Source organism: Morchella importuna (genome assembly GCF_003444635.1).
Source record: "Morchella importuna strain M04M26 chromosome Unknown Morimp01GS014, whole genome shotgun sequence".
NCBI classification, from domain to species: domain Eukaryota; kingdom Fungi; phylum Ascomycota; class Pezizomycetes; order Pezizales; family Morchellaceae; genus Morchella; species Morchella importuna.
In genome coordinates, this window is record NW_025763411.1 from 142,466 (window position 1) to 170,383 (window position 27,918).

The 27,918-nt window shown below is 47.0% G+C and overlaps 9 protein-coding genes across 9 annotated transcripts; 3 read left to right on the forward strand and 6 right to left on the reverse strand.

Annotated features, from left to right (window-relative positions):
- Positions 1–91: 91 nt before the first annotated feature.
- Positions 92–3,302, reverse strand: LAJ45_05213 (uncharacterized protein; the record flags this gene model as incomplete). Its single annotated transcript, XM_046114785.1, has 8 exons — positions 92–100; positions 158–673; positions 729–1,700; positions 1,758–2,254; positions 2,306–2,787; positions 2,849–2,973; positions 3,035–3,186; positions 3,254–3,302. The coding sequence occupies 8 exons, from the start codon at positions 3,300–3,302 to the stop codon at positions 92–94; spliced, it is 2,802 nt and encodes a 933-aa protein (XP_045971822.1).
- An 8,856-nt stretch (positions 3,303–12,158) lies between these two features.
- Positions 12,159–15,081, forward strand: LAJ45_05215 (uncharacterized protein; the record flags this gene model as incomplete). The annotated part of the gene is made up of 2 exons (XM_046114786.1): positions 12,159–12,221; positions 12,334–15,081. The coding sequence occupies 2 exons, from the start codon at positions 12,159–12,161 to the stop codon at positions 15,079–15,081; spliced, it is 2,811 nt and encodes a 936-aa protein (XP_045971823.1).
- A 1,161-nt stretch (positions 15,082–16,242) lies between these two features.
- LAJ45_05216 (uncharacterized protein) lies at positions 16,243–17,212 on the reverse strand (the record flags this gene model as incomplete). The annotated part of the gene is made up of 6 exons (XM_046114787.1): positions 16,243–16,389; positions 16,466–16,719; positions 16,787–16,913; positions 16,970–16,987; positions 17,036–17,079; positions 17,140–17,212. 6 exons carry the CDS (start codon positions 17,210–17,212, stop codon positions 16,243–16,245), a joined length of 663 nt encoding a protein of 220 aa, XP_045971824.1.
- Positions 17,213–17,539: 327 nt separating this feature from the next.
- Positions 17,540–18,848, reverse strand: LAJ45_05217 (uncharacterized protein; the record flags this gene model as incomplete). The annotated part of the gene is made up of 3 exons (XM_046114788.1): positions 17,540–18,417; positions 18,489–18,676; positions 18,760–18,848. 3 exons carry the CDS (start codon positions 18,846–18,848, stop codon positions 17,540–17,542), a joined length of 1,155 nt encoding a protein of 384 aa, XP_045971825.1.
- Positions 18,849–19,214: 366 nt separating this feature from the next.
- LAJ45_05218 (uncharacterized protein) lies at positions 19,215–20,436 on the forward strand (the record flags this gene model as incomplete). The annotated part of the gene is made up of 8 exons (XM_046114789.1): positions 19,215–19,332; positions 19,389–19,427; positions 19,500–19,545; positions 19,611–19,617; positions 19,674–19,688; positions 19,771–20,107; positions 20,179–20,255; positions 20,320–20,436. The coding sequence occupies 8 exons, from the start codon at positions 19,215–19,217 to the stop codon at positions 20,434–20,436; spliced, it is 756 nt and encodes a 251-aa protein (XP_045971826.1).
- Positions 20,437–20,990: 554 nt separating this feature from the next.
- LAJ45_05219 (uncharacterized protein) lies at positions 20,991–21,845 on the reverse strand (the record flags this gene model as incomplete). Its single annotated transcript, XM_046114790.1, has 3 exons — positions 20,991–21,435; positions 21,494–21,677; positions 21,752–21,845. 3 exons carry the CDS (start codon positions 21,843–21,845, stop codon positions 20,991–20,993), a joined length of 723 nt encoding a protein of 240 aa, XP_045971827.1.
- Positions 21,846–22,409: 564 nt separating this feature from the next.
- On the reverse strand, positions 22,410–22,958 carry LAJ45_05220 (uncharacterized protein; the record flags this gene model as incomplete). Its single annotated transcript, XM_046114791.1, has 3 exons — positions 22,410–22,570; positions 22,622–22,681; positions 22,748–22,958. 3 exons carry the CDS (start codon positions 22,956–22,958, stop codon positions 22,410–22,412), a joined length of 432 nt encoding a protein of 143 aa, XP_045971828.1.
- Positions 22,959–23,378: 420 nt separating this feature from the next.
- On the forward strand, positions 23,379–25,786 carry LAJ45_05221 (uncharacterized protein; the record flags this gene model as incomplete). Its single annotated transcript, XM_046114792.1, has 6 exons — positions 23,379–23,430; positions 23,517–23,556; positions 23,643–23,884; positions 23,964–24,168; positions 24,227–24,762; positions 24,828–25,786. The coding sequence occupies 6 exons, from the start codon at positions 23,379–23,381 to the stop codon at positions 25,784–25,786; spliced, it is 2,034 nt and encodes a 677-aa protein (XP_045971829.1).
- A 718-nt stretch (positions 25,787–26,504) lies between these two features.
- LAJ45_05222 (uncharacterized protein) lies at positions 26,505–27,692 on the reverse strand (the record flags this gene model as incomplete). Its single annotated transcript, XM_046114793.1, has 6 exons — positions 26,505–26,524; positions 26,619–26,697; positions 26,787–26,990; positions 27,065–27,172; positions 27,319–27,343; positions 27,412–27,692. 6 exons carry the CDS (start codon positions 27,690–27,692, stop codon positions 26,505–26,507), a joined length of 717 nt encoding a protein of 238 aa, XP_045971830.1.
- Between the last annotated feature and the right edge of the window lie 226 nt (positions 27,693–27,918).

Consider the following 27,918-nt stretch of genomic DNA (forward strand, 5'->3'; position numbering starts at 1 on the left):
ATACAAATCCCTTTAATGGCAATGAAGAAAGGTCTATGAAATTTACATGATCTCCCGTATTCATGCTACTTACTATGGGAACGTTGATGGCTTACAAACACTGATTCTGGGTTAGTATTTGAATTCAATAAGGGCTTGTAGAGGGGATTGAGCTTACTTGGGAGTAGTAGTCGTTCTGTGCTGTGCATGTGTATGGGCTCACACAAGTCGTAGCACCGGTCCAGCCCTTTCCACCACACTGATAGTAGTGGCCGGCGGCGGCTGCACCAGTTGGGGTGGCTGCCGTGCTTGTTGCAGCTGATGTTGCTACGGCTGCGGATGTAGTAGGAGCGACTACCGCGGCGGAGGTCGAAGTGGTAGGAACAACTGCTGCGGCCGAAGAGGTAGGAACAACTACTTTAGTGGAGGAAGTCCCGATAGAAGAGGTCTTAGCAGATGAGGTTTCAACAACGGCTGAAGTAGGTGCCGCTGCAATTGTTGATGAGACAGGTGCTACTACTGCGCTAGAAGAGGTTGAAGTCTGGACAGCTACAGTACTAGAAGTTACCGCTGATGGGCTGGCGCTAGTACCCAAAGCAAGGATTCTCTCAACGGCCCTCTCGGCGAGAATCATGATAGGAGCTGAGGGGTTGGTGGCCACGTGACCAGGGAAGACAGAGGCATCAACGACGAACTACAGATATTTCACGTTAGAAGTGGTTTATATATGAATGGGGATGTATGCTTACCAGGTTGTCAGTTCCGTAGACCTTGGTGTCAGTATCAACAACTGATCCGGTAGTTCCGTTTCCGTTCCTTCCATCATCAGTTCCCATCTTGGCGCTTCCGAGCCAATGATTGCTGCGACGGTTTTCGATGTAGTTGTTTACAAAGCTCTCAGCGTCAACACCAGCGGCGGGTTGCACAAGGCTGATACCACTGACATTGGCGATGGAGCTCATGATGGATTTGACACCTGCAATAACAGTCTCGATATCATATTCATTGTTCAGGTAAGGGCTGACAGTGGTTGCCATGTTGAGATTCTCCTTGATGGAGATTCTTCCCCTGGAGGTCATACCGGTACCAAGGTATTGACTGATGGTAATGAGGGTATCGCCTTCCTCCCCAAGTGATCCTTCAGCTCTCACAGTCCACTGAAGCTGTCTGGTGATTCCATCGGAGGCAACGAACGATTGCCAAAGCATTGTGTTAGGGCCTGGGGCAGCAGTGGCAAAGATTCCAGCACGGTTGTCGAGGTACAACTCCTTATCGGCTTCGATCGGATCATCGTAAGCGCCGTAGAAGTCGTAGGCGGTGATATTGGGGTGGCTTGCAACCATATCGGTGTTGGCATGGTCCATGACATTGTATCCAACAGGCAAGAGAATCCAGTCTTCCTTGGCAATCATGGAAGCACCGTCAATGGAAGATGCCTGAACAGCTTCAAGGGAGTCCTCGGGACCGATTCCAGAGCGCATCAAGATCTTTGCAGTTCCGAAAGTGCCTGCAGAGAGGATGACCTTTCCGGTATTGGCTGTGACGGTGTAGATACCAGTCTTTCCGCCAACATCGCTGGCAAGGACCTCGACACCAGTGATTGTAGAACCAGTACGGACTACGCGGCGGACGGTAGTGTTGACTGCAAGTTCAAAGTTGTCACGAGCCATAGAAGTCTGGAGGTAGGTAGCCAAAGGTCCACCACGCTCACCATTTGAGTACTTTGTATGGAGTTAGCTAACGATATAATTTCAAGAAATAATGTAATGGTTTCTTACCATGAAAGGGGTGTGAGAGAAAGTCTTGTTCTTCGAATTGGGACTTTCATTCGCAGTAACAGCCTCCCATCCAGACTGAGGCAAAGCGGCGGCCAAAACTTCATATGGTTCCTGCAAGTAGCGCTTACCATCCATGGAAGGAGTATCGGTGGAAGGAATTCTCGCGAAAAGTTTATCAGTTGCAGAAACCATGTCGGTAGCCTTCCAACCATCGGGGAAGTTGTAGTCCCAATCACGGTCTTGAGGCCTGAAGAAAAGACCTGCGTTAACAGCAGTTCCACCTCCAAGGAGACATCCAGCCATCTGATCAATATCGTTGCATGCAATGCCAGTAGAATCGACCCAGATCTCGTTGCAAAGTCCGGGAACATCAAAGCGAGTGAGGTTCTCTCCGTTGAGCCAAGCAGGTCCAACGGTTCCACCTGAGGCATATGTTGATGGCGGGCCTCTCTCAATCAAGAGGACCTTAGCACCAGTCTCCGAAAGACGATCGGCAGCTGACCCTTATTAGTTTTCTGCTATCAAATTTTAGAAGGGAAAGAACTCACTAATAAGACCACCAGCACCTCCTCCGACAACGATGTAGTCATATTCACCCAAAGTCTCAGTTGCAGCCGGGATTGCAGATGTAGCAGTAGCAGAGCTACTTGCTGTAGCAGTGGCACTTGCGGTGGCTGTTGGTACGGCTGATGTGGAAGAGTTGCCTGACGGAGTGCCAGCAGAAAGCCCAGCATCCGAAATCCAAGTTGAATACTGGTCAGACAATGCTGAACCGATGAGCATACCGTATTGTCCAAATCCATTGTCGTGGTATTGAAGAGTGCAGGATGCATCAGTTACATCACTAACTGCGGTCTTACTCTGAGCCCATCCCATAATGGCATACGAAGCTGTCACGTCAAATCCACCATCGGTCCATGAGACACAGTTCTCGCATCGGAAAGTCCATGACCAATGTGTAGAGTTGATGTTGGTGTACATTGTGGTGGCTGTAGCATCGCCATCATATACCGAAGGTGCCTCATAACCACTACACAAGGCAATGTTAGAAGGCGTAGCTCAAATGGCGGTAATTAGATATTGTTACTGACGTGACATAACGGAATGAGTGCACGATATCTTCACCATTGGGCCAGGCAACAAGCAAAAGATTGCTTGTCATTCCACCCCCAAAACTTACACCAGACCAGCCTCCATCAGTATTGATTGGTCCAACCTATTTATCCTATTAGAAATCTCACCAACGGGATTTATAAGAGGGAAACTGTGTTACTAACGATTTGTCCAATGAACTCAGTCGTCGGATCAGTTGGAAATGCGATAGAAAAGGAAAATCCGGAATAGGATGTGGTACTAAATCGCTGAAACGAGATACCAGTCTCTGTATCAGTGTAGGCTGTGGATGATTGAGCTGAAACCAATCCTAGTGCTGTCCATACAGAAAAAACTCATATCAGAACCCAATTCTCAAAAAGTGAGCCTGTGTATCAACTTACCAGAAGCACTCAGCACAGAAAGAACGGAAAGAGCGTTTTTGAAAAGCATTTTGTGTTTTAAAGGGAATGAATAGATATAAAAATAAAAAATAGAAAAAGAATGTAAAAAAAGAATGTCCACCTGAATCAAAGGTGTATAAAGAAAGTCGTTTTTCGAAAACCAAAAGCCCAGTTAAGCGTCAAGCTTTGAGGTGAAGGACTGGAATCATTGAGAAGAACGAAGTGTTTATATATATACAGAGTTGAGCTCTGATCGCTTCTTCTGATAGTACTTGTTACTTACCAAGTACTATCCGCCCCATGTTCAACTTAATTCTTGGTTCTTGGTATCCCAGGGTATGCGCATAGTGTATACGTACTTGCCTGCCCCGAGAATGGGGTTCTGTAGAGTAATAGCTAATAAATCTGTAGTAATTAGTATATGTAGCTACCCTACCAAATCGGTGATAGGAAAGTTGATCAATCGCCCTTTTCCTATTCGTCCATTTAGTGGAAAACACTAATCCCACCCATTACCGTTTCGCAGATATGAGCCCATCCCCAGCAAAAGCCCGTCCGCCGGGCGGCAATAAGGAGGGAAAATTGTTTGTCCCGTTCCGCCATAACTCTTAGGGCGCTTGTCCTTGCGAAACTTTTTATACGCCCCTGGTGTAATATCGGAGCTGTATGTGGCTTCCATCGATCGAATGGAAACCAGGTTTATTGTATGTACATGTGCATATATATTGCGTTGGATTGGTGGTCAGGCAGCTTTCTATCTGAGAGGTTTGGTATGAACCTCGCAGGACGTGAAAACCTCGGGAGCCAACACCGGTCTCCCCATAACATATATCGTTCGCATCTTATTTCTTATATCTGCATATTATTCAATCCTTCTGGAATTCCCAAGAAGCTATGGTGATGTTGACTTCTACGTTACGGACCCAAGTATACTCTACCAGGTACTCTATTACTACCCTGCTCAGTGGAGGTTACACTTAGATTGCGGCTCAGTAGCGCTAGTCGGGAACCAACGTTAGAGTATTATTGCGACCAGTTCTACATGTGGTTAGTAGGGTCCAAGGGGGAAAAATAGGGATTTGGGTCTAGGTTTCAAGCAACAGGCCTGGTCAGTTTCATTTTAACAAGAATAAGCAGTATGTTGAAACAAGCACAGGTGTAGGAACTTAGTGCTCCCCTACGAGCTACCAGTGTGATATCTCAGTAAGTAAATGTACACAGGTACATGTACATGTAGTAGAGTCATGACCATGAGTTCGTTCGGCGGTTTGACGCTATAAGGAGCGTGTACCTGTTCTTTGCATATGGTGCCACATTACTTTATGTATGTGCGTGTAATTTGCTCCACCCATAGGTACATGTACTTACATGTACATGACGTTGCAAAGAGCTCGTGGAAGTAGATGAATGTTGGATGACACTGTCACGCCTGCTGGGTTATAAAGTGTATGCATAATCTGGCATGTGTCAACGAGGAAGGTATTACAGGGTGATCACGGGATATAGAGTGCCATTTAAATTCCCGTCCAAAGTCGGCAAGAATAAGCATAAAGGGGCCAGAACTTTAATAAAATCGTAGAGTCCTTTGCTGGCTACCAAGGGGCTGATATATACCGAGTGATAATTTGTGATTAGCTCCAGCTTACACATTCGTCATTCGACACAGCAACACCTGGATAGCCATAGGATCCCAAACCGAATAGTGACCGTGTTGAATTCTCTAGCCTAGATCTCATTGCAACTCGTGCATTTAACCAGCAATTCAGACCATCAAGCAAAAGACTACCCCCCGTCACTAGCCCCTCTCCACATATCCTGTCACTTTACCCAGCAACGAAGCCCTTCCGCGATCTCGGAGTCTCGCGGATACCTTATATATTCGGCCCCAGTAAGAAGGGAAAGCATGCAAGATCAACTCCATCCCACTCCCCCAGTCTCGGAGCCAAGCCGTATAGTTCTTGATCCTAAATTAATTAGGTAGCTTGTATTCAGATACTGTCTAGGCCTTTGTCCCATTTTCAAGATAGCGGCCAAACTCCTCTGGATACATGTATCTACCGTCCCTGAATATCTACTGTCAGTAAGGCCGACTGACTAGCCTTAACGGAACAAGTCTCACCTTCTCAAGCGTACGCCCGAAAGCCCTGCACGCCACTTCCCATCAACACAAGTCGCCACGCCGACTACTGGCGGGTCCTCTCTTAATTACCCCACCTGTACACACCCCCCCCCCCCCCCCGCAAAAGCCTTCCTATACCAACAAGGAACAAAAAAAAATATGAAAGGATAGAACAAATATAACAATAAATGAAGATAGCAGGAAAATCCAATAAACTCCATTTTTCATGCCTACCACAGCGCCCCCTATCCCAGACATGAAAAAACGCCCAACGCCTAGTGCTGTTACTTTCTTCATACATGCACGGCGCATGGCCGTTTCCACCGAAAGAACTTTATTCCCTGCACGGATTTTCCCCCACACTCGACTAAAGAAATGGACGACGAAGATGGGCAAACAAATAAATATACACAGCAGTTCATGAAAAAGACCCGGAATTGAACGAAGAAAATGCCAGTCTCTTGGCAATTGACGGTAAGAGTAAAGGAAAATTTGACCTGAGAAGGATAGTTCAATTCGTACCAAAAAAAAAAAAAAAAAGCCTTGCCTCTTTTGGATCATATTTAGCTCGTCCAACACATGTCTCGTTCAAAGATACAAAAACATACGCTACCAATCCCGTTCCAGCCAAGTTTTTATTTGCGATAACCTATTTCCCACCTTCGCCATCCACCGCGGTCGGTTGCGGCTGAGTCTGTTGTGGTTGTTGTGGCTGTGGTGGAGGAGCATGTTGCCCACCCTGGTGCTGCTGTTGAGGATGTCCGCCATAATTGTTCCCCCTACCTCCAGGAGGATAATGTCCTTGTGGGCCATGATAATACGGTTGCGGCGGCGGCGCCCTCCCTGATGTGGAAGAGGTTGTCCACGCATCATACCCACTGACCCATCGTTAGAATAAGCACCAATTACAAAGTTGGTCGGAACCATCATTGGGATCCCTATCCCACCGCCACCGTTCCTCCCGCCACGAGCTCCCCCACTGTGTGTAGGCGTATTCCCCGTCCGACTCCGCTGGAGTGGATATGACGATAGGCTCGTATCGGGAGCCGAAGGGGCGGGAGAAAATGCGGCAAGCGAAGACATAAGAAGTGGAGAAGCAGCAGAGGGTTGAGGAGACAAATGCGAATTGCGGATACGTGGGGATGGGACAGCAACAGGAGAGGCAGCACGACTAACACTAAATTTGGCCGCAGACGAAGAGGGGGCAGGAGGCAGAGAGACAGTGGATTGTGGACGCTGGGGTAACCAATTTTGGCCTTGGAGGAATAACTCACTTTGTTGCTGTCCTTGCCCATATATCGGGCCACCTTGTCCAGGCTGCATTGCATATGGTATCATTTGAGGTCCCGCAGGAGTTCCCTGCGATGACCCTTGGTGCATCATCATAGGAGCACCTCGTCCAGGACTTGGGTATCCTTGTGAACTTGGAGGTGGCGGGGGAGCAGTGCCATTATGCATATAAGCATGAGGTTGTTGAGGTGAATACATTTGGTGGGGTATAAATTGTCCAGGATACGGGATATGTTGAGGTCCAGGTACCATCATCTGTCCAGCACCGGCAGGACCTCTGAATCCACCGTAGAACTGGCCAACGAATGGAGCACCCGGGCCACCTGGTACATATTGTCCCTGCGGATGGGTAGTATACATAGGTATTTGTGAGTGATGGGCAACTGGAGACTGCTGGTAAGGCGCAAGGGTTGCGTTGTGTAAGTTTGGTGAAGGCATGACAGATGGTGGGATCTGTCGGAGGTGCTGATCTTGCTCGTAGTGCTGGGGCGGGATCGCTAAATGATGTTGAGGCATATGTGAATGGTGTTGGTGCGATACATGTGGGGGTTGGTTGGCATGAGCCATATGGGGGGGACCCTGTGGGTGGTGATGTGGTTGATGGGGGGCAATATGTGGAGGCTGTGGAGAGTGCATGGTACTCGACGCGGAAAGCTCTGTTCTCGCAAACATCTGCACATACTTCTTTTCTTCATTGCCTTCGGCTGTTGGCCAGGTTGGAATGGTGTGGAAAGGCATGTCGATGAAATCATTGGAGTTTCCTTTCAAGTACTTCGGATCTGTCTGAACAGGTCCATTCTTCTGTCCCGCCTTCATCCTTTTGATTGGATTGAAGGAGTTTTTAATAGACTTCCTTTCCTGTTCTGGTTTCGGCTTTTTGTTCCCAAAAAATAGGGATGGGCTTGTGGCCCGAGGTGAGGCATGTGCGGGAGCAGATGTGGTAGGACTTGGGGTAGCAGTAGTGGATGGCCCAAATGTAGGCGTGAAGGTGGCTGCACTGGGATTGGGTCTGAACTCCACCGCCTTTGCAGCCGCTCTCATACTCATAGATGCAGGAGATATGGACTTAGGAGCAATGGGAATATTTCCTGCGGCAGGACCGGTTGGGATATTCTGGGGGTGTTCAGGAATAGGTACCGGTGAACGTACATGAGGAAGCTGTTGTCCCCCTTTCTTCGCATCTTGGATTTGTTTTAAACGAGCGCTAAGAAGAGGAGCGGGATGCTGGGCTCTCTGTGCCTGACGTTGCGGCGGAAATCCGTTTAGAAGTTGCTGTTTCACCAATTCGTGTTCAGTCGGATTCTTCGCTGCAAAGCTATTTGGAGCCGGCTCTCTTGTTCCAGGCAGTTTGGCCGTTTGTGAGGTAGTTGAAGTCGTTGGCGAGACTACCTTAGCAACATTGGCCTTGGCCTTTTCAACAATCTCGGCTTGTTTCTGTTTATCTTTTGCCAATATTGGTACCAAGTCCTGAGGAATTTCAGTCCTAAGAGTGAAATTTACAGAGAATTTCTTAAGCTCCTCTAGTTTTGAAGCCCTATCCTTCTGCTGTAAATCGGCTTTTTTCCTCATATAGCGTTCTTTCTCCATATTAACAAATTGCTTGAAGTCCTGTGTGAGTTCGGGTATTGGAGGTTGACTTGTTGAAGAGACCTCAGACGCTCCTAGCATTCTCTTAGGTGCGATGATCTCAGGAAGAGTCGACTTCTCTTTTGGTTTATTAGTAGCATCCTCTGGTTTTGTGGCTTGAGGCAGATTAATTGTTGGAAGAACAGCTGTTGGAAGGACAGCTCTTGGTGCCTGCGGCGCCTGCTGCTGTTTCTGCTGCAAAGTTTCTGGACGAACCAATTGGGAGGATATTATGGCGGGGTCGTGGGGGGCGCCAGGAACAGTCGGATGCCCCGTAGGCGCCCTCAAAGCTGGCGGCGTATATCGTGAGTTTATGGCCTGTGTGGCCTGCGCTTGGGCAACACCACCGGCCACAGGATTACGTTGAACAGCACCGTATCTTCGAAGAACGAGAGAAACAAATGTCAACTTATTGGATTAGGGTTCAGTTGAGAGGCCAACCAACATACCTGTCTTCTTCATCAATTCCGCTATCATCTCCGAGGGCGATATTTCTTTCCTCAGCAACGTGAGGATTCATGCTTGCATTGATGGTTTGACCCTCTATTTCTCTAGCAATTCTTGCTGCTGCTGCTTCACGTTGCTGGTAAAGTGGGTGAGCACGATCTAGCTTCGTGGTATAAATATCTTCGTTAAAATCTGATTTAAGACCAAAAAGACGTTCATTTACTTCGAACTGATTCCATCCTTGACCCTGGGAACCAGCCTGGGAACCAGCGGCGGACTCCTCGAGAGAGAGGTTATTTGTAGCTTCATCAGGCTGCCACCTATGGAGCTCTCGTTCCCGCATGGTAAGATTTCCAGAGATATCAGCATCGGTCCTAAAAGTACCTAGATTGACATCAATAAATATCAGTAAACTAGAGGAATAGAAAGAAAAAAACAGAGATGTCTACAATGCAGATTTACCATTCTGATGATTCGCGTGGCCTTCAGCCTCGCCCAACGCGATCTTTTCTGCGAAGATATCTACGAGATCTCTAGGCTCGAAAATCATAGTTTTCTCTGGGCCACCACCAACATGATCTCCTTCTTCCAGCCCATCTCCACTATCACCCAAAGGAGCTCGAACAAGCTTGACCCACTTCATCACAACACCGATATCATGGTTCTTTGCGTCAGCTCCTACAAGAACACCAGTGTAACGGGCACTAGTCTTGAGAGTTATAGTAATTGTTTTACCCTATTTGCAATTGTGGATGCGGGTCAGCAAATACTACTAAGATGTTACTACAAGAGCACTACCGAGCTCCCATGGAATGTTTTTACTTCGGGGGACTTTAGGTCAAGATAACCGGTACTTCTTATAGTCGAAATAAAAAGTATTTAAAAAAATCCTGGGGTAGAACCTACAATTAAGTTTGCAAGTAAAAAAAGTGTCCTATCATGCATATGCTTATCATGAGTATCGGATTCACCTCCGGGAGGTATAGTTGGGTTCCGCGCCTTCATCGCGGCAGCCTGACTTGGTGTAGGCGATGATGAGGTAACGGCGTTTGTAGAACCCCCATTATATTTTTGATGTGTATTCGCTTGCCAAGGTCCCCGGGAAGCATTCCGCCTAGAGATCTATTAGCACTAAATTATATCATAAAGCTCAACATAAAGTTTTCAAAGCTCCGTATAAATGACGTAGGTTGTAAAACAATGAGATGGATATTAGGATAAATGAAAACCAAAGATGGGAATTAGAAAAGCAAGGAAGATAGAGCGATGCTTGCACATAGGTTGGGGAATACAAATAAATCGGGAGATTGGCAACAGGTACAATGTGGGGTTGTGGGGCGAGCCTCGACAAGGCCGAATATTCTCCCAAGAACAACGGCCAAACATAATTATACGGGATATAGTGTTTCAATCTCAGAATCGCTCAAACCAGTACCCAACTTAAGGGTTAAAGTCTCGAAAGAAGTGATAGCCGCTTACCTTTGGGCATCAATGGGTGATTGAACTGACCTCCTGTTAGTATTTCCGCCGTTTGAAGTTCCAGAAATTGTGCTCTTCAACTGAGGCCTTGCTGCAGAGGCCGAGGAAGCAGACGAAGCACCTGCGGAGGCAGGACCATTGGTCGCTGTAGGAGCGGTTGCCGTAGTGGCCATGTGTGATGTAACGGGTAGTAAGTAACTATTCGTGAAGCTCGTAAATGGGCGAGTAGTGATGAGAACCAAGCTTGCGGGAAGAAAGGTTGAAGAAAAGGAAAGTGCAGCAGATTCGTTGTCAGTAAGGAGGCGAGTCTGAAGGTACTTTTGCTGCTATTCTTCCCCTCTAGAAGAGTCTAGCTTTTGAAGTGGATGGCGGGGTGTAGAGGGGGGGCTAGATAGATAGGATAGTAGAGAGGAAGGTGTAGGTGAGGTGGTGGGGGGGGGGGGGGGGAATATGGGGGAGGTTTAGATGGAGGGATGTCAGAGGGTGCGAGCGAGAGACAAGTTTGTTCTTCTCGTTTATGAGTTCCTCGTGCAAAGGCGACAACAACAACAAAAAAAAATTCCACGAGCTATCCAAAAGGAACGGCAAAAGGAAAGAAGGGCGGAAAGGTGAAAGGGACCTTAGTAGGAAAGAGAGCTTTGAGCGTAGTCTGGGGGCCGATGAGCGCAGCAGCTCTTTCTACCATACCAAGCAACACCAAGCAGTAGTAGCAGCAGCAACAGGTTGGTTTCACCTCTCACCTGCCAGTGATATTTTTATTTTTTTCCACTGAGTCGAGCTTCCTCCAGGTGAGACGATTCCTGCCAAGCAACACACAACCGTTAACCAAGCATCTGATACGTCCCACCATAAATTATCAGCACGAGCAGTAAAACTATTTCGAAAGCCCTCCTATGTATCTCTAACAATCTGCAGGAAAAATCACTTCCTGGAATATTGTTCTTGCGAAAATTTATGTTAAGTCTAGTGCATACGCATTTCAACACCTTGTCTAGCTGGTGTTCATGAGCGCCAAAATTCGATGTTAGCTGCTGAGTAGGCATAATAATGCTGAATCATGTGTGCTGGCTGGGCAAATAAACAAGCTGTCGGTTTGTTTGTGTGGGTCATCTGATTGTGTGAATGCTATATGGGCAATATTTCGGACTGAAGATCCCTCTATCGCTTCGTGTGTAGATATTGGCATAAATATTATAATTACATATTCCAAACTTAATCATCTTAATCAACCATAAATAGAAAGAGCTTCAATAAAAACCTCCTGGTGAATGATCGATCTGTAAGGGGTGCATGAGATATCCAAGGAGCGCATGAAGTGATGGCCCAAGATTTGCGATCCTGACCACGCTAGAAACTTCTGAAATAAGTTCACATAAAAGCTGATACTCAGCAACTGGTTCACAATCGATATCAATCTCGTACCTGGCTGAAGCCTCAGTAAATAGTATACGACCCAGCTACATGCATGTACGGAGCTACATACCTATCGATATAAAATACCCAATCGCCTATAATCAAAAGCCATAAGAGTGCCCCGGGCTCTTAGGTCTCATTTCCCTTATCATACCGTTCTATCCAAGCTGCGGGCGCAGCGCCAGATGTGCTGAAATAAGGTAAGTCACGAACTTTCCTGGTATACCGGTATGTAAAGTACACCAAGGTAGGGAAACATTGGTCCCTGCAGATGCAGTCGGTAAACACGAAACTAACCCAACACCATGTCCCAGTAACTAAACCTCAACAGCCACCACGACCACCATCCCCCACTAACCAACCCCCCACACTCTCTCTGGCTCCCCCTCCCTGGGTACCAGCTATCTAACCCCTTTCCTCCAACATCTAATGCAATCAGGCTCCCATCGCTCGGGCCTTACAAGATCTCTCACCCCAACATCATCGTCATCGGCATCACCATCACATTCACCTACTTTTAGTAACACCTCAATGTCCTCCCAGAACTCAACGGGTTCAGCCAGGAGTCCCCGACAGCAGCGATCTAGAATAAGTGTGAGCTTCATTTTCCTGATTCGATTCATTCCCTTTACAAGGAATCTTTAGAGTATTTTAAATACTACTTCAGTAATGCTCGTCACAAGTATTTTGCTGACTCGAGCCACAGCCGTCTCAACATCTATCTACAATCGAGAAATCTGTTACTCAACTTCTCATCGCAACTAAACAACTTCTTGAAACTCTCACCGCTTGGTCACGGCAGCAGGCCACTGAGGCGGAGGTCTCAGATGTATATGTCCGTCTTGGATCCGAATTCAATTTGGCGTGTCGAGCATTTACAGCCATCGGAGTAGATACAACCGATTTGGGAAATGTACCGGATGCGCTAAGAACGATATTAGAGAGCACTCTAAGTCAAGATGCGAGTCCTCAGAGTCTGGAAGTCTACTTACCGAGGATCAGGGAGATCATTATCAACCTCCTTCATGGACTGAAAAGAAAACAGCAAGGTTTACGGCAACATAAAAGTGGGAGGAATACTGCAGAACTTTCGGGGCCTGCATCTATAGATAGAGGGCCCCCACCTTCACAGCAGCAAGCCCAAACCACGAGGGCAAGAAGTGGAGATGGTTTAGAGGAGGGTACTCCTCCACGCACATCATCTTTACCCGGCGGGACAACAGTTCGGGCTGCATCACCGCCAATTCCACCTTATCCTACCTCGATGAGAAGTTCGGTTTCAACAACCGGGTCTCGAAGCTCTCACCAACATTCCGCGTCTATATCATCAAACCTTGCCTCGCCTCCTCTAAATTCAGCTGAAATTCAGCCTACTCCCACGGTTCAAGAGCCCACTAGGAATTCTATACCTCAATATATCCCCCCGCCCCCGCCCCCACCTCCTGCCCAAGATGCTCTTGCAGCCCTGCAGCGAGAAGATCCGTTACAGCGACGAGCATCTCGCCGGTATTCTGCCTATCAAATTGCTAAACTCACTGGGACATCACCGAATGGGGTAGCAATGTTACCAACCAGCAGCAACCCATCTGCCATACCCCGAAATAGTCGTGAATCAAAGGAATCTTTGGATGCTGTTCGAGTAAGGCGTTCATACACGGCCAAATCGATCCCCCGAAGCAATGAAACCTCACCCATGAGAAATGTAAACCGGATATCAGAAGAGCGTGAGCTTGAACCTGATTCGCCCATAGCCCAGGTGTCTGAGAAGAAAAACGGACCCGCGGTTCCTGCTAAAGATGATGAACCCGTTCGAAACCAGCCCTCTCTTGGACTTGAAACCGGTGCATTCCCTCCGCCGCCTCCGCAAAAAAACGATGTATCAGAAGATGTGCCTCTCAGCGCCCCAGTAAAAGAGCCTGAGGCGGAGGTTGTTCCACCATCACCCAAGCCTATTGCTCGAAGGGATTCCTCGCCACCTCCTCCTACAAAAGACCTTACTTTATTTTTACAACTTGGTCGGTCAATCAAGAAAGTCCTTGTTGCCGATGGGGTGGATGAGTTATCTTTGACCTCGTTACGTCTTCTGTTTATTTCAAAGTTTAATTACAGCCCTCCCTCTGGTGAAGACTTTCCTGAAATTTACCTCCAAGACCCTGTCTCTGGGGTACGATATGAACTGGAGGATTTAAGAGACGTAAAGGACAGGGCAGTTTTATGCTTAAATATTGAAGTTCTTGATGAGGTTAAACGCCATATCGATGACGGAATAGGTGGTTTAAAGAAACTGGTAGACGGACTGCGAGGGTCTATGGAAGGACAAAGTTTGCAAATCACTAGAGTAGCAGAACGCCAGGAGGAGGCCGCCAAAAAAATTGCCGAGCTTTCTGTGGCTGCTCCTGTTTCTACCCCGATAACTTTGTCACCACCTTCGTTTCCTAGTTCATCAGCACCAGGGGCCACTACGAAGCATGATAACACTGCTCAGTTAATCGAACTTCGAGACCTCAGGAAAGATTTGGCAGTGTTGCGGCAGGTCTATTCCACCTTTGTCGCTGATATCAATACATCCATGTCAACTATCAAAACTAAAGCCAGCGCCGTGAAAACTGTTGCTGCTCAGCCTAAGCTAGGTCCGAATGAAGGTCGCACCTACGTTGAAAATGGGAAAAAGACTCTTGGGACGGATGCAGATGCACTAGTAAATAGGGTTGACGACCTTCAAGATACAGTGGAAGATCTACGGAAAGATGTTGTACAGCGTGGTGTCCGTCCTCTAGCACGCAATCTCAACCAAGTCAAGAAGGAGATCGCGCAGGCCAGGGCAGAGCTCAAGAAGATGGCAGACTACATCAAGCGAGAGAAGCCTGTGTTTAGGAGAGTTTGGGAAAAGGAGGTTGAGCTTGTCTGCCAGGAACAAGATTTCTTCAATATGCAAGAAAACCTAATCGAGGACCTACAAGATGACCTAGACAAAGCATCACAGACGTTCCAGCTCGTCGAACAGTGCACTGAGCAGCAGTTCAAAAACGGTTCCGTCCCCGGCTCAGGCGCATTAAGATCGATTAGCAGAGGCCTTCCTGTTGGGTTGGTACATCCTGATGATAGGCTCGACCCAAGCGAAGCCAAGGACTCCATTCTCAGCGAAGTTCGTGCCCTGCAACCGAATCACGAGAGTAGATTGGAGGCGATCGAGAGGGCAGAAAAACTTAGACAGAAGGATCTTGAAGGGAGAATTCCAGAATTCCAGAAGGAACTTGGCGAATTTGTGGAAGAAAACAAGTTGAAGAAGGCGGGCGGCGTAGATGAGGTAGAAAGGCTACGTACGGCAAGGGACGAGAAAGTCAGGAAAGAGGTTTGGGAACGGAAGAAGCAAATGGAGGAGGAGGAGCGGGCCAGGGAGGAAGAGGGAAGCGATGAGGAAGAGGAAGAGGATGAATCCGAAAATGGCGAGTGATAAGCTACTGCGGACAGCCTGGAGGGCATGAAACTCGGAAGAGTATAAGCAACTAGGTTCATTTTTTGTTTAAAAATCGAAGGTTGTATGTGCCTTTATTGTGGGATATGTCCAATCCATGGGGAAATGTTTTTATTTAGCGCCTTCTACCCATCGTAATAGGCTATGTGCACGCATTGCTTTCTCACATACCTATTCTCATTTCATGGAGAGTCTCTGGTTCTCGTCCTACTCCTCTTTTTATCTGTCTAATATCTCTTAACTTACGTGTTTGTCTTATTGCACTTTCGTGGTTTGGGCAGGTCATCTTTTTCTTTATTTTTCTTTTCTTTTTTTTGGTCTCGGGATTGGAGCGAATGCGGGTTGGGATAACGGGAAGGAATAACGATAGTTCTGAAATTCATACAGTAAATAAATGGTTTCATTAAGACGTACTGCCTAATAATTATCTCTCCATTTGTTGCCATCGAGTGATCAACTATGAAGTACATCTACTCCACCAATCCATTTAGTAAACAACCTCCAATGAAAACTCGTGACAAGCATCATTAATCTGAACAAGGTGGATAGTCAATTCATGAGCTACATGTATCTATTGATTGATAAAAAAAAATAGATATTGAGTACGGGGGGCTACAGAAGTACCATGTGCCCCTCAAGTCAGCGATTTCGCAATGAATCGTCTGACGAAGTCGTGGTGCCTATGGCTTTGCTATATGTACTTCCTCACTAAGCCTTCTAAACACGCAGTTTCTCCGAAAACCTCTTTAACACTACCACTTCAGCCGCAGAACTGACCTTGGGTGATATTGAATGGCCAGTCACAAAGTTGGTTATTTTAGCGCTTTGCCCTAGGTATCCACTACTAGGGCACTGAAGCGTCAATATAGCCTTGATGGAAGACAAGCAACCACAAAAATACTATATTGATGAAGGGTCTTAAGTTCGGATCAGAATCCTATTGATCTCTAGACCATATTACTACAGTTTTCTGGTTTGGAAGGTGTTTACCGTAACCCCGTCATTGCCCCGTCATGACCATTGGCGTTTGACAATCCATGTGAAGGCAGTAGGTACATTCACTTAAGCAGCTATAGGCCTGCAAAAGATAGAAAGAGAAAGTGCAAAGAGTGTAAAGAACCCCTAAAATCCCTTCCTAGGTTACATGAAGTCATCATAAAAGTCAGCATCCCTTTTATCATTGGAATTCTCCTCCAACGCATCCTCTGTAAAAACGTCGTCATAGGCATGGTCCTTCTGCCACGCCTTCTCCTTTCTCTCCTTCATCACTCTAGCCTCTTCCTTCTTCTATACCACTGTTAGTCCGAAAAGCCCCCTCTCCCTCAAAAAGAAAAGAAAAAGAAAAGGAGAAAACAGCCCCTACCCTTTCTAGCATCAATTTCTTCTCCTTGTTTCTGATAGTCTTGTCTCTCTCCTCCCTCTCCGCCGCAAGATCGGGGAACTTCTCGGTCTTAGTCTTATTAAGTCGATTGATGATGGCGTTCGTGCGGGCCTCAACAAGGACTTTCTTGACCTTCCGTTGGTCCTTGAATCCAACCTGACCGACGGCCATAGACCCGTCTTTTTTGAGATTGGACCAGGGAGTGTAGACTATATTAACATTGTCCTTTTTGTTCCCTACAACCCATTATTGCTTAGCGATAGGACAATAGAGTGAAACCGACGAGGACTAGTGTAGACATACCCTCAATTGAGTTTGCCTTTGTGAGCTGGCAGCAATCGACCAGTAGCTCTGGGCTAATATCTTCCCAGCTCTGCCCTTCTTTGAGTCGTAGGTAAATATGCGCCGATGAGAGCTTATCCGCGTGGAACTGTGGCCATCAGTCTTATATCCTGTCTAGTACCGCTGGGTGCAGAAATTGCGTACCCTAAGTACTGCGTTAACCTACATCTGAGTGAGAGCTTTATAAAGAGAGGTGATCGTGAGAGTAACGTACCAAAGATCTTCATCCCATCCATACTTAATCAACTCTTCATCTACTCTTGGTCAGCCCTACACAACTTTCGTCCAAGCTTCGGCGGCGCAGGGCGACTTACTCTCAACCTTATCCTTTCCCATGTAAATGTACGCGGCGGGCTCAACCACGTTTGACGTAAAGTAATACACCATCTTTAATTCTCTCCGCGCAAAAACAAAAAACAAAGAAAAATGGTGTTTGTGGAAGCTGTTGGGCGAAGTTCAACTTTGGCGGGGTAAAAAGCACTTATCATGCGGCTCAACTTGCAACACGTGAAAAACGTGAAATATGCCTGCCGGTCCTATTCTTAAACACATACATATTGCGGAACTAAACGTAAGGTACATGTACCTACATGTATGCAGTATTGAAATAATTGAAGGTTATTATCTACATCCAAAAGGGCCCAGGATGCATGCACCCCGCTCCCAGTTTCTCGTATTTACTGTTAACTTTTTTTGAACCATGAGCAAATCTATTTAACATTTATAACCAGCCTCCGTCAAACTCGCTCTAAGGGCATCCAGTGCCTTGTTGATATGTCCCAAATCCCCATTCATAACACTCACACCCATGTGCCCAAATCTAAAATATTTAGTCGCAATCTCCTTGTGCAGACCTCCTGCGAAGATAACACCCTTTGCCAATAGCTTTGGTAAAAGATCTGGCGCACCCACACCCTCAGGTAGGTATATAGCCGTCATACCATTCGCCTGGCACTCGGGACTTTCGGCAAGTTGCTTCAGTCCCATTTCACCGATGGCCTTCTTAATTACTCCACTAACTTCTTTATGCTTCGCAAATCGCTCTTCCATGGGAATGGAGGTAATTTGCTTGAGGGATGTGTAAAGACCGCGGATGAGTTGAGGAGAGGGAGTGGCAAAGTAAGAAGGTTTCTTAGCCTCGTAATTACGCATTATTGGTAGCCAGTTTGCGAAAGATGCGAAGTATGAGCTTGGTGGAGTTGATCTATTGTTGAATCTTTCAATTGCTTTCCCGCTGACCATGAGTATACACAGTCCAGCCGGAACACCAATTGCCTTCTGCGATGCAGTGAGAACAACGTCGATGCCCCAGTCATCGAAGCGGATCTCCTCGCAACCGACAGAACATACACCATCCACTATGATAAGTGTATCCGGTGAAACCCTATGTACCAGCTCGGCGATAGCTTTGACATCTGAAAGGACACCGGTTGATGTGTCGGTGTGAGTGATAGTGATAAGTTTGTAAGACTTTTCTTTTAACGCTGCTTCAATCTCGGCGAGAGAGGGACGGGAGCCGATGGGAGCTCTTAGTTGAGTAGGGTTTGCGCCATAGGTAGCAAAGCAGGTGGAGAATGAATCGCCAAAGTATCCTATTCATGCTCGCTCGATATCAGATAATCCCGGAACAACATGTTTGGTTGTTTGATAATGGAGAACATACCTGTGTGTAGGACTAAGACATCTTCTCCCCTCTCCACCAAGTTTGCCGCCACGAAATCCCACCCCAATGTCCCAGATCCAGAAACAGCGAATGGCTGCGCTGAGGGATCGGTGCTCAAGAACAGTTGCCTTAGCATCGACAATGTCTCGCCGAATACATTTACAAAGGGTGCACCGACATGGCTCTCACTGAAACAAACGAAGAAAACGGACTATTAGCCACCAAGCCAAGATCGAGTGAGTCACGGTGAATGAATTGGAGAGCGACATACCTAGGATGAGACAACGCCATAAGAACATCATCATCAAATTCGATGGGGCCAGGAATAAGAAGGGTAGGGTGGGCAGCTTGGGAAGACATTCTGAATGGTGGTGCAGTAGTTGTGCAAGTTGTGGGAGGACAAGACGCAGGACGAGCAGGAGGAGGGGATGCAGAGGAGAGATGCCTGTTGATGAGGGACAGGCGGGGGGAGGATCGTGCAGCCAGTTTGAAGGAGAGTGGCAATAATGGCCGGGCAAGGCAATGTGGGGGGATGCTTAGGGCAAAGAAGGGGGGGGGCTACGGGGGTGAACCGAGGCTATCTGGGTAGGTTGGTGCGAGTGTGTGTGGAGAGGGGCGGATTGGCGGGGTAGGCGGGAAGCGCGTAGAGTACCTGGACGGGTGGATGGATGCTTGCGTTGAGAGGTGTGTGTGGGTGTGTGGACAGTGCGTGCGTGCGTGAATGGAATGTTTGAGGGCGAGGAGGATCTTGCACCCCTAAAAGCCGACTCGGACTCCGGTGACGACATCCGAAAACCCCGAAGAGCCTCACAAGCTGTAACACAGCTAACAGAGCTAGGGTGGAGTGTGTGCCGGGTAACCATCCAACTGCGAACCCCACAATCAGACACGGGAGCTCAGGGACAAGAGCTCAGGAACAGACAGAAATTGACGAATTAGGTACGTTTAGTGAGTTGCAGAGCTATCTCCTTTTATAGAAATTGTCAACAATGGCTGACTTAATAAAAAAAGAAGCAACTACTCTAAACTTCTTCCCATCACTCCATTCGCAATCTACGTACATTTCCAATCAATGGCATCTCGTCTAGTTCTTTGCATCGGGGACCTCCATATCCCAGACAGAGCTCCAGTAGTCTCCCCCCACTCCAAGCTTGTTGGCGGAATAGCTTCTAATCTTGTGTTCAGGATATCCCGGCGAAGGTCTTACCCTACCCCCAAGCTTCTCAAACTTCCCCGACTCAGACCAGCCATCTAAGACCAGTAGCTGACACCCCCCCTCTAGTTTCGTAAACTTCTCTCTCCCGGTAAAATCGGTCAGATCCTCTGTCTAGGAAACTTGACCGACAAAGAAACATACGACTTTCTACGTTCAACTGCGCCTGACCTTCAAATTGTCAAAGGTGATTTCGACGTCGACGCAACAAACCTTCCCTTATCGAAAGTTGTAACCCACGGTAATCTGCGCATTGGGTTCACGCATGGGCACACTATTATCCCACAGGGTGATAGTGATAGTCTGTTGATCGAAGCTAGGAGACTGGACTGCGATGTACTAGTTTGGGGAGGAACACATCGATTCGAAGCCTATGAGCTGGAAGGCAGGTTTTTCATCAATCCAGGTAAGTAGATCACTGAAGGAAATCAGGGAGAAATAAGGATCTAGCGCGGGCGACTGATAGAAAATGAATAGGCTCGGCAACAGGAGCCATATCGGGCGGATGGGTCTCTGAAGAGGAGCCTATTATTCCAAGTTTCTGCTTGATGGACGTATGTTCTAATCGTTTTGCCGTAGTTTTTCATGCTGATACTAAATTACAAATTCCTTTTATAGGTTCAAGGCAGTGTCCTAGTCCTCTATGTCTACCAGCTCCGCACCGACGAAAAAGGCAATGAGAGTGTCGGAGTAGAAAAGGTCACCTTCAGAAAGAACGGCGAGACCGCGTCATAGAAGAATGGATGATTTCTTGGTGATATGGTGAAGGACTTACCATGTATGAGGGTTGAAAAATTAGACTTCTAGTAATAGTGCTAGGTATTATGTTTGTGTGAGCGAGTACTGTGAGTGGCCTGTCATGGTTGAGACAGGTCTGTATATTTAACATTCCTTCCTTTTTTATTATTATTAGTTTTACGGCAAAATCTGAATACCCGGCGTATGGTAGAATTGGTGTTCGAGATTTATCGGATCCCAGTTGGCTTTGAGTATGATAATCATCAATTAGTCTAGATCGCTGTACGCTAGTTGTCACGGGCTATCACTCGGCCTCTCCAATGCAAATTTTTATTGCTGAATCCCAATCATTGACACGTAAAACATTGCATGTAACACTTCAAGATATCATCTCAGAGCAACAATATTAATGCTTCTTGTTGGGAATTACATGTAGATTGTTATAAGTTTATGCCCAATTTCAAAGGAAATTTGTGAACTTCAGTGATATCCCAGTGCTTAATGCAATATAGATGAATAACGCCTGTAAAATCATTGACTTACATTCCCAATTAAAATCCTTGATTATGACCTCCCATTCCCATCGCCCCATAATTGGCTCCAGGGACAAGATTTTTATGATCTGCTGGGTTGGCAGCAGCTTCATAATTCGCTACCACCGCCTCCTTGCGCAATTCCGTCCACGTTCCCTTGAATCCTAGATAGCTCAACTTTGTGACTTCTTCGTTCTCGTCATCATCGTCGCTAGCTTCTTCCGAGAAGTTCTTCTCAAAAAATAGTGTTAGAGAGCGGGTATTCTGAAACAAGGCCCTCTTGACCGGCATCTCAATAACGTCTCCGGTTAGCGGAAGCTCGAGTGTTTGTGTAGCCTTCAGATCGGTAGCGGAGGAGAAATCGAGATCGTCGCGATTAATAAAGATTTTCACCGTCTTGGGGGCAGTCGACCCCGGGGGTGAGCGTATGATGATCGAGTGTAATTTCACAGTGCCCGTAAAACTTTTGTTTCATTTGAGTCAGTACAAAGTTCGCTTTGAAGGAACGAAGATTTACGAACGGGATAAACATGAGCAGCTGCTCGTCAACATCACTCTCAAGAAAGACGTTGCTATCAAGACGCTCATCCCAAGTTTTTTTGACAATTCTCATGCCAGCGCCTGGAACAGTTTCATTGAGGGTGGTGATTTTGTCAAACTCGATGTGCTGGTAAAGAGAAGATTGGAGTGCGGGAGTTAAATCATCTGTATATAAATTTGGTTTATTAGCTAGCTATATCTAGATGACCATGGTGCATTGGGGTAGGGGCTAAGCTTGCCAGAGTGGTCATGGCCCCCGGGACCATGGGAATGGGAATGATCATCATGATTGTGTTCATCATGACAAGAGTGGGAATGTGAATGATCAGCCATGATATTGTTTTCGAATGTTTTATCTCTGCTGATTTGGGTGGTTTGAGTGGAGAGTTTTCAATCAAACGAATCTACAAAATGTGGGGTACAGGGTCTGATGTCATCAGCCACAGCTATTTATTTTCATGCAGGTCATCCCGCGTGGAGCTAAGTATGCTTAGCGATGCGCGCCCTGAAGTATGCAAAACAAGATGAGGCTTCCTATGGATTGAATTCTCTAATACTCTAGAGCTGAGTACCTACAGCCGTACCAGTGGACCAATTCATGAGATACTGGCCAATAAGCTTCCGACGGTTATTGAAAGACCATAATTTCTGAAATATACGAATGTTTTCCAATATCAAACAAGAACCTTTATTTTAACTACATATCAAAATAGCTGTTTGATTTATCTCATCCAAAAGTAAGTTTAGTATAATCCAAGTTAACTATCAGCACGAAAGTGCGTTAAATCTACCGTATACTCCATACTCCAGGCCCAATGCGTTCCTAAGAAACCCCTCTAAGAAAATGCTGGTGGTTGATATTCGTCATCTCATTACACCAATCTATACGCATTCAAATCACTTTTGCGGAAGTACTGGAATTCTGACCAAAGTCTGCGGCATTAGAACACCGTTCTCGTCTCGTCGTAGTCCGTCATGTTCTTCCTGTTTTTCTTGTTTTGGCTTCGGCGCAAATGGGTTGTCCTCTTCGGCTTCTTCTTTAGGTTGGGGAATTTTCGCTGCGGCTCTGTCAGTGTCAAGCTTGTAACGCCCCCAAGATAAGATATTACAAGAAGCCATAGCAATTGCCCTGAGAACATTATGCCAGTTCGACAAGACCGCAGCAACAGCTTTATAAATCTATATATCAGCCTGGAATAACCTCAGTGTCTATATCAGGCTGGGTGGGTAGGTACCCTCGGTTCCGTCAGTCAACGTTGCTAGCTTTCCCTCCAATTCTTCCATCTGCTTAGCTAGCCCAGCGGATAGATCTCGTAGCGCCATCAAGTTCTCAAGTTCCTGCTTCTTTTCATTTATCCTCGCCACCAGGGCTGGTGACCCCGAGGCGGAGGTTGAAGCAGAAGGTTGGCGAAAGTGCTGGGAGTAACGATTTGGATAGTTCGACATTGCTTCCAACAGTTGATCAATGGGAGGTGTACGCTCTCTTGTTTCTTAAGAGATACTTCTTTGTATTTGTAGAGTATTTCCGCCTTTATGCAGGGGTTTGAGCGTAGTAAGTGAGGGGGTTAATATTCAAATGCCTACTTCCCGTTGCTAGAGGTCAGAGGTGGGGCTGGCGGTTGCCATGGATTCAACGCGTCGCGGATCTGAACACACAAAAGAGCTCCCACTTGCCCAAATTCGGTTAAATGTCAACAGACAGGCACCTTTCCTCGACCCTCCCTCACCCACCCACTCATCATCCATACATAATCCCTATCAATCGATATCCCCTCCTCGTGACCTAGGCTTCTTCCTTTTTTTTCTTTCTATTTACAGGATCATCACTAGCACCCATCTACATCTGATCTATACATCGCAGTGTTCATGGCCAGATTAAACGACCCGCCCCAGCCAGGGCAAGAATCGCTCGAAGCAAGTACGTTGTTTCATCCCTCAAACCTTTGTTCTCATCGCTCATGAGATATAACCTCGAAGACATAACACGCTAACCAAAACCTATAGTAAAGAAAAGATATATTCGTCAGAACCGTGAGATCGCCAGGTTCGTTACTCGTAAACACCTTTATTTATGCTATCGATTTAGTATTTCGAGATTTTTGACCAAGTGTCTTGTTTGGTTGTTTATAGGGTCAACTCCACACAATCCACCAAGATTCGTAGCCTCGAAACCGAAACGACTCGGCTACTCACCGAAAACATTGATCTGCGGGAGCAGGTCATAAAGCTCCAAGCCCAGTTGGACAGGCGTGAACGGGGTAAGGCCGTGATTGAGAATGTCGAAGCTACCAAAAGGCAGCTAGAGGGGAAGGTAGCCGAGATGCAGGAGCTTCTAGCAAGTCTAGGGAAGGCTATTACAGTATCACCGAGAGGTATGATTTTACAAATTCTTATCTTAAAGCTATATTACACTAGTTTAAGTTATTGATTCGGGGTTTTTTATTTTTATAGTAAAGCCACAGCCGAAACAAAAAGCGCATGTAGTTTCACCAGATCAAACTACACACAGGAGAGGGCTCAGCTTCAGCTTCAGCGAGGCCATGAGGACTGAGGACAATCTTCCTGCGATTTCTGAAGATTCCCGGCGAAGTAGTCTTAATGTCGAGGAACCTCGACGAACCAGTCTTGGCAGCGAAGATAGAAGGAGTAGTCTTAAGTAGATACCAACATTCTTTATTCCTTATACCTTGACTTGAATCGCTAACAATCTATAGCTTCGAGGAAATAATAACATTATTACCACCACGGGCCGATGATGCAGAGTCGGATGAAGATCTCAAACCACCCACATCTAGCATGCTTGAAATCCGTTCGAAACGAAGAAGGGATAGCACCCGTCCAAGCGAGGTGGAAGCCACAAAATCAACTGTCTCATCCAGAAGTCAACTCATGGTAGACACACCATCAGAAAAACCTAAGAAGAGAAGATTTGAAGATAGGGATCAGGCACAAGATATGGAGACTCCTTTGAGTCTCGATTTTAAATTCACGAGACACCCACAAAGAACTGCGGATACGCCAAAAATTCGAGCGGAGACTCCAAAGCAAACTATATCGATGTCTAATGTTGAACTCGATCATGACATACCAATGAAGGAAGTTGATGAGATGGAAGAGGTCGAGAAGATCGTTGAGACTGGGAAGCGAGCCGTAAAAATGGATATTGTCGAGAAAAGGGATCCTGTTCCTATGAGAGAGGCTGTGACTTTAGGCGCCACTCCCACCATTGGCCGAAGAGCGCTGGGTCCCAGTAAGTCTATATTCCTCTTGCTCCTCTGCACAATAAGTGTGAAGGCGATTCTAACGCGTCTGCAGAAAGCACGAATTCGGATCCATTCAATTCGCCTCAGAAGCATATCAAAACCTCCCTTCTAAAAGCGAAAGATCTCGAGAAACCAGAGAAGACAGAACTACCGCCACAGAAGATCAGGACCTACCGCGATTCGAATACGGAACCCCCCTCGGCCGATATGGAAACAGGTGGTACGGGGAGGCCTTCGAGAAGATCAAAGGCCAATAACGTCAACTATGCTTTACCAAACCTAAGAGACAAAATGAGAAGAGAAGATAAACCGGGTGAAACAGGAAAAAGTGAAGGAAGGACTGCGAGAAGGTCTACTGCTGGCCGGTTGAAGAATAAAGATAGCTCGGAGGAATTAATGGCTAAGAAGGATGTGTTTGCTGAGGGGGAAGATATCTTTGGCAATCAATGGTTAGCGTCATTGCCCCAGCCAACAACTTTGACTGTTGACGCGGTAGAAGAGCCTAGGAAACCCAGGGAGACTGGAATTGGCGGGCTCTTGGACAGGAGATCGGGACGTGACAATGGAGAAATGGAGCTACCGGAAACTGTTATGACATATAGAAAGAGGAGGGCAAGTAATCTTCATCGGGGGACTTTAATGGACCTGGAAAATGATGCAACTTCAGGGAGACCGCAAACTACAGCGCCAACTGAATCGAGGCGGAAAACAGTCTCATTTGATCCAGAAAGCACTCACGGAGGTGAAGAAGGTCAATCGCGAAATCGCGAAAGCTCGAGTTCAAGGAGGAGAAGCGGTACCCATAGCAACCTAGCGTCATCATCTTCGCAGGTAGAACTAGCGGGGGATGAAGTTGTGCGAAGTTCACGGAGGACCAGTTTAGGAAACTCCACGAAAGGCGTTCGGAGTGCAAAGAGCACTAACAATATGGGTGATGAAACCGAATTTGACAATAACCATCCTGTAATGGCGACTGGGACTTCGAGCAGAAGGCGAAGCATGATGCTTTGATCCCCTATCCGTGTCTTTTGGAGAATTTCCAGGTTTTTGTGATTGCTACCTTGAATACGAGTTAATTTGTATACTTCGATAATCTGCCTTGGTTCTTCGGCTGTGTTTTATGCCATGACTGCCATTTGGCCATGGCTTTTTATCTTTATTTTCCTTATTCAGTTAATAATGAATCTGTATTATGACATGGGAATAGTTATGGGTTTCTTTCTTTTTGTTAGCGGGCGCGTTTGGTTGCTTTTTATTTTACTATTTTGGTTTTCAACACTATTCTGGTAACTCAACAATCCCTGTGAATCAAGAACCCCTCTGGGTTTTTTCCACGGCCTTTGTTTTTTGTGTAATTACATAATGTATTTATGGTGGACACGCCTGCCTTGTCATGCAGGTTTGGGGTTCACCCGCGGACTAGTCGATCAAATTATGTGTAATCCGTACAGATGTATTACGGGGTTGTGGGTGTCTTGTTCTCGATATTGGGTATAGTAATGGGCTAGCACGAATTTGCATCATAGGTTATCACTCGGTCTTAGACTACCGACACTCCAGCATAGAGACGACCAAAGCAAAAAAATCACTATATAAAGATTGTATCTCTCGGTCTACTAACTCACCTACACGAGCAACCTGAAAGTCTCGGATATACATAGGTATCATCTTATACAAGTCCTCTTTATTAAATAAACAAAGCTAATACAAAAGTTTAAACCTACGGGATCTATACAAATAACCCAGCATCTAAACACATACCCCAGCGGTCTCATTAGCATCACTTTACAGTATATCCCCCAACCAATCAAGAAAGAAAAAAAAAAAAAGAGAAAAAACTCACCAATCTTCACCGAGCTCCCCGTCAGCGACGTGCTCTTCGCCATAAGCACAAACATATCCGCACACTCCTCCACCGTCGGCTAGATGATCCTCTCCGTCAGCCATCCCATCCCATCCACCCACTCATCCATCTTATATCCACATAGGAAAGAAAGAAGAAAATACTCACACAAGTCTTCAACGCCGCCTTCTCCTTCATCGCCTTAATCTTCTCCTCCGGAAACTGCTGGCCCCACTCCGTCAGCAGCAATCCGGGCTGAATGGCGTTGACACGGATCTTTGGGCCCTGGCTCGCCGCGAGGCAGCGCATCAGGTGTAGGCCTGCTGCTTTTGAGACGGAGTAGGCGATTGAGCTCCCGGATGCATTGGTCGCCTTTTATAAAGGTTGTCAATAAAAAAAAAAGCGCTAGGGAGTGGGGGGAAGAGGGGGGGGGGGGGGGATCATACGGCGATTGAAGAAGTGATTAACATGCTGCCGCCGTCGGGGTTGGCGTTGAAGGTTGGTGCGGCGGCGCGGAGGAGGTGCAGGTTGGCTTTGGCGTTGACGTTCCAGCACTGTGATCATTGGCTCTCGTGTCAGATACGGGCCGGGGGGGGGGGGGGGGTAATGATCATTTGGTCTGAAATTGTGGCCAAATTGTAACGATAAGATGAAATACACACCTTATCCCAGTCCGCCTCCTCGAGCGCATACAGATCACTAAATGCTCCAATCTTTGTCCATCCCTATCCATATTCACAAGTTAGCAATCCCTCCCCTCCTTCCCCCACCACCACACAACGAGGGAACATACAGCATTCGACACCACCACATCCAGCCCCCCAGCGCCCTCACGGCCTCCTCAACAATCGCAACACACCCCGCATCCGTCGCCACATCGCCCTGGATCACGACCGCCGTGACGCCCCAGGTGGCGCGCACCTTTTCGGCGAGGGCCTCGGCGCGCGCAGAGGCCGACAGGTAGTTTATGGCGACGTTGCAGCCCTCGGCGGCGAAGCGCTCGACGGTGGCGGCGCCGAGGCCGCGCGAGCCGCCGGTGACGAGGACGTTTTTGTTTTTTAGCGCGATGGACATTGTTGTAAAGATTGAGACGGGAGTGGGACGGGTAGGTGAAGGGAGGTCTACTCTATATGGATGGGGGTCATATAGGCTACATATATAGCTCAGCGAGGACAGACAGATGGATAAGTAGCCATCTGTACCGAGTTGCCGACACCGGCGGCGGGTACTGCATCTCTGCTGCTTCTTCTTCTCTGCATGCTCTGCGGGACGACATGCGGGGTAGCTATCTAGATAGTCC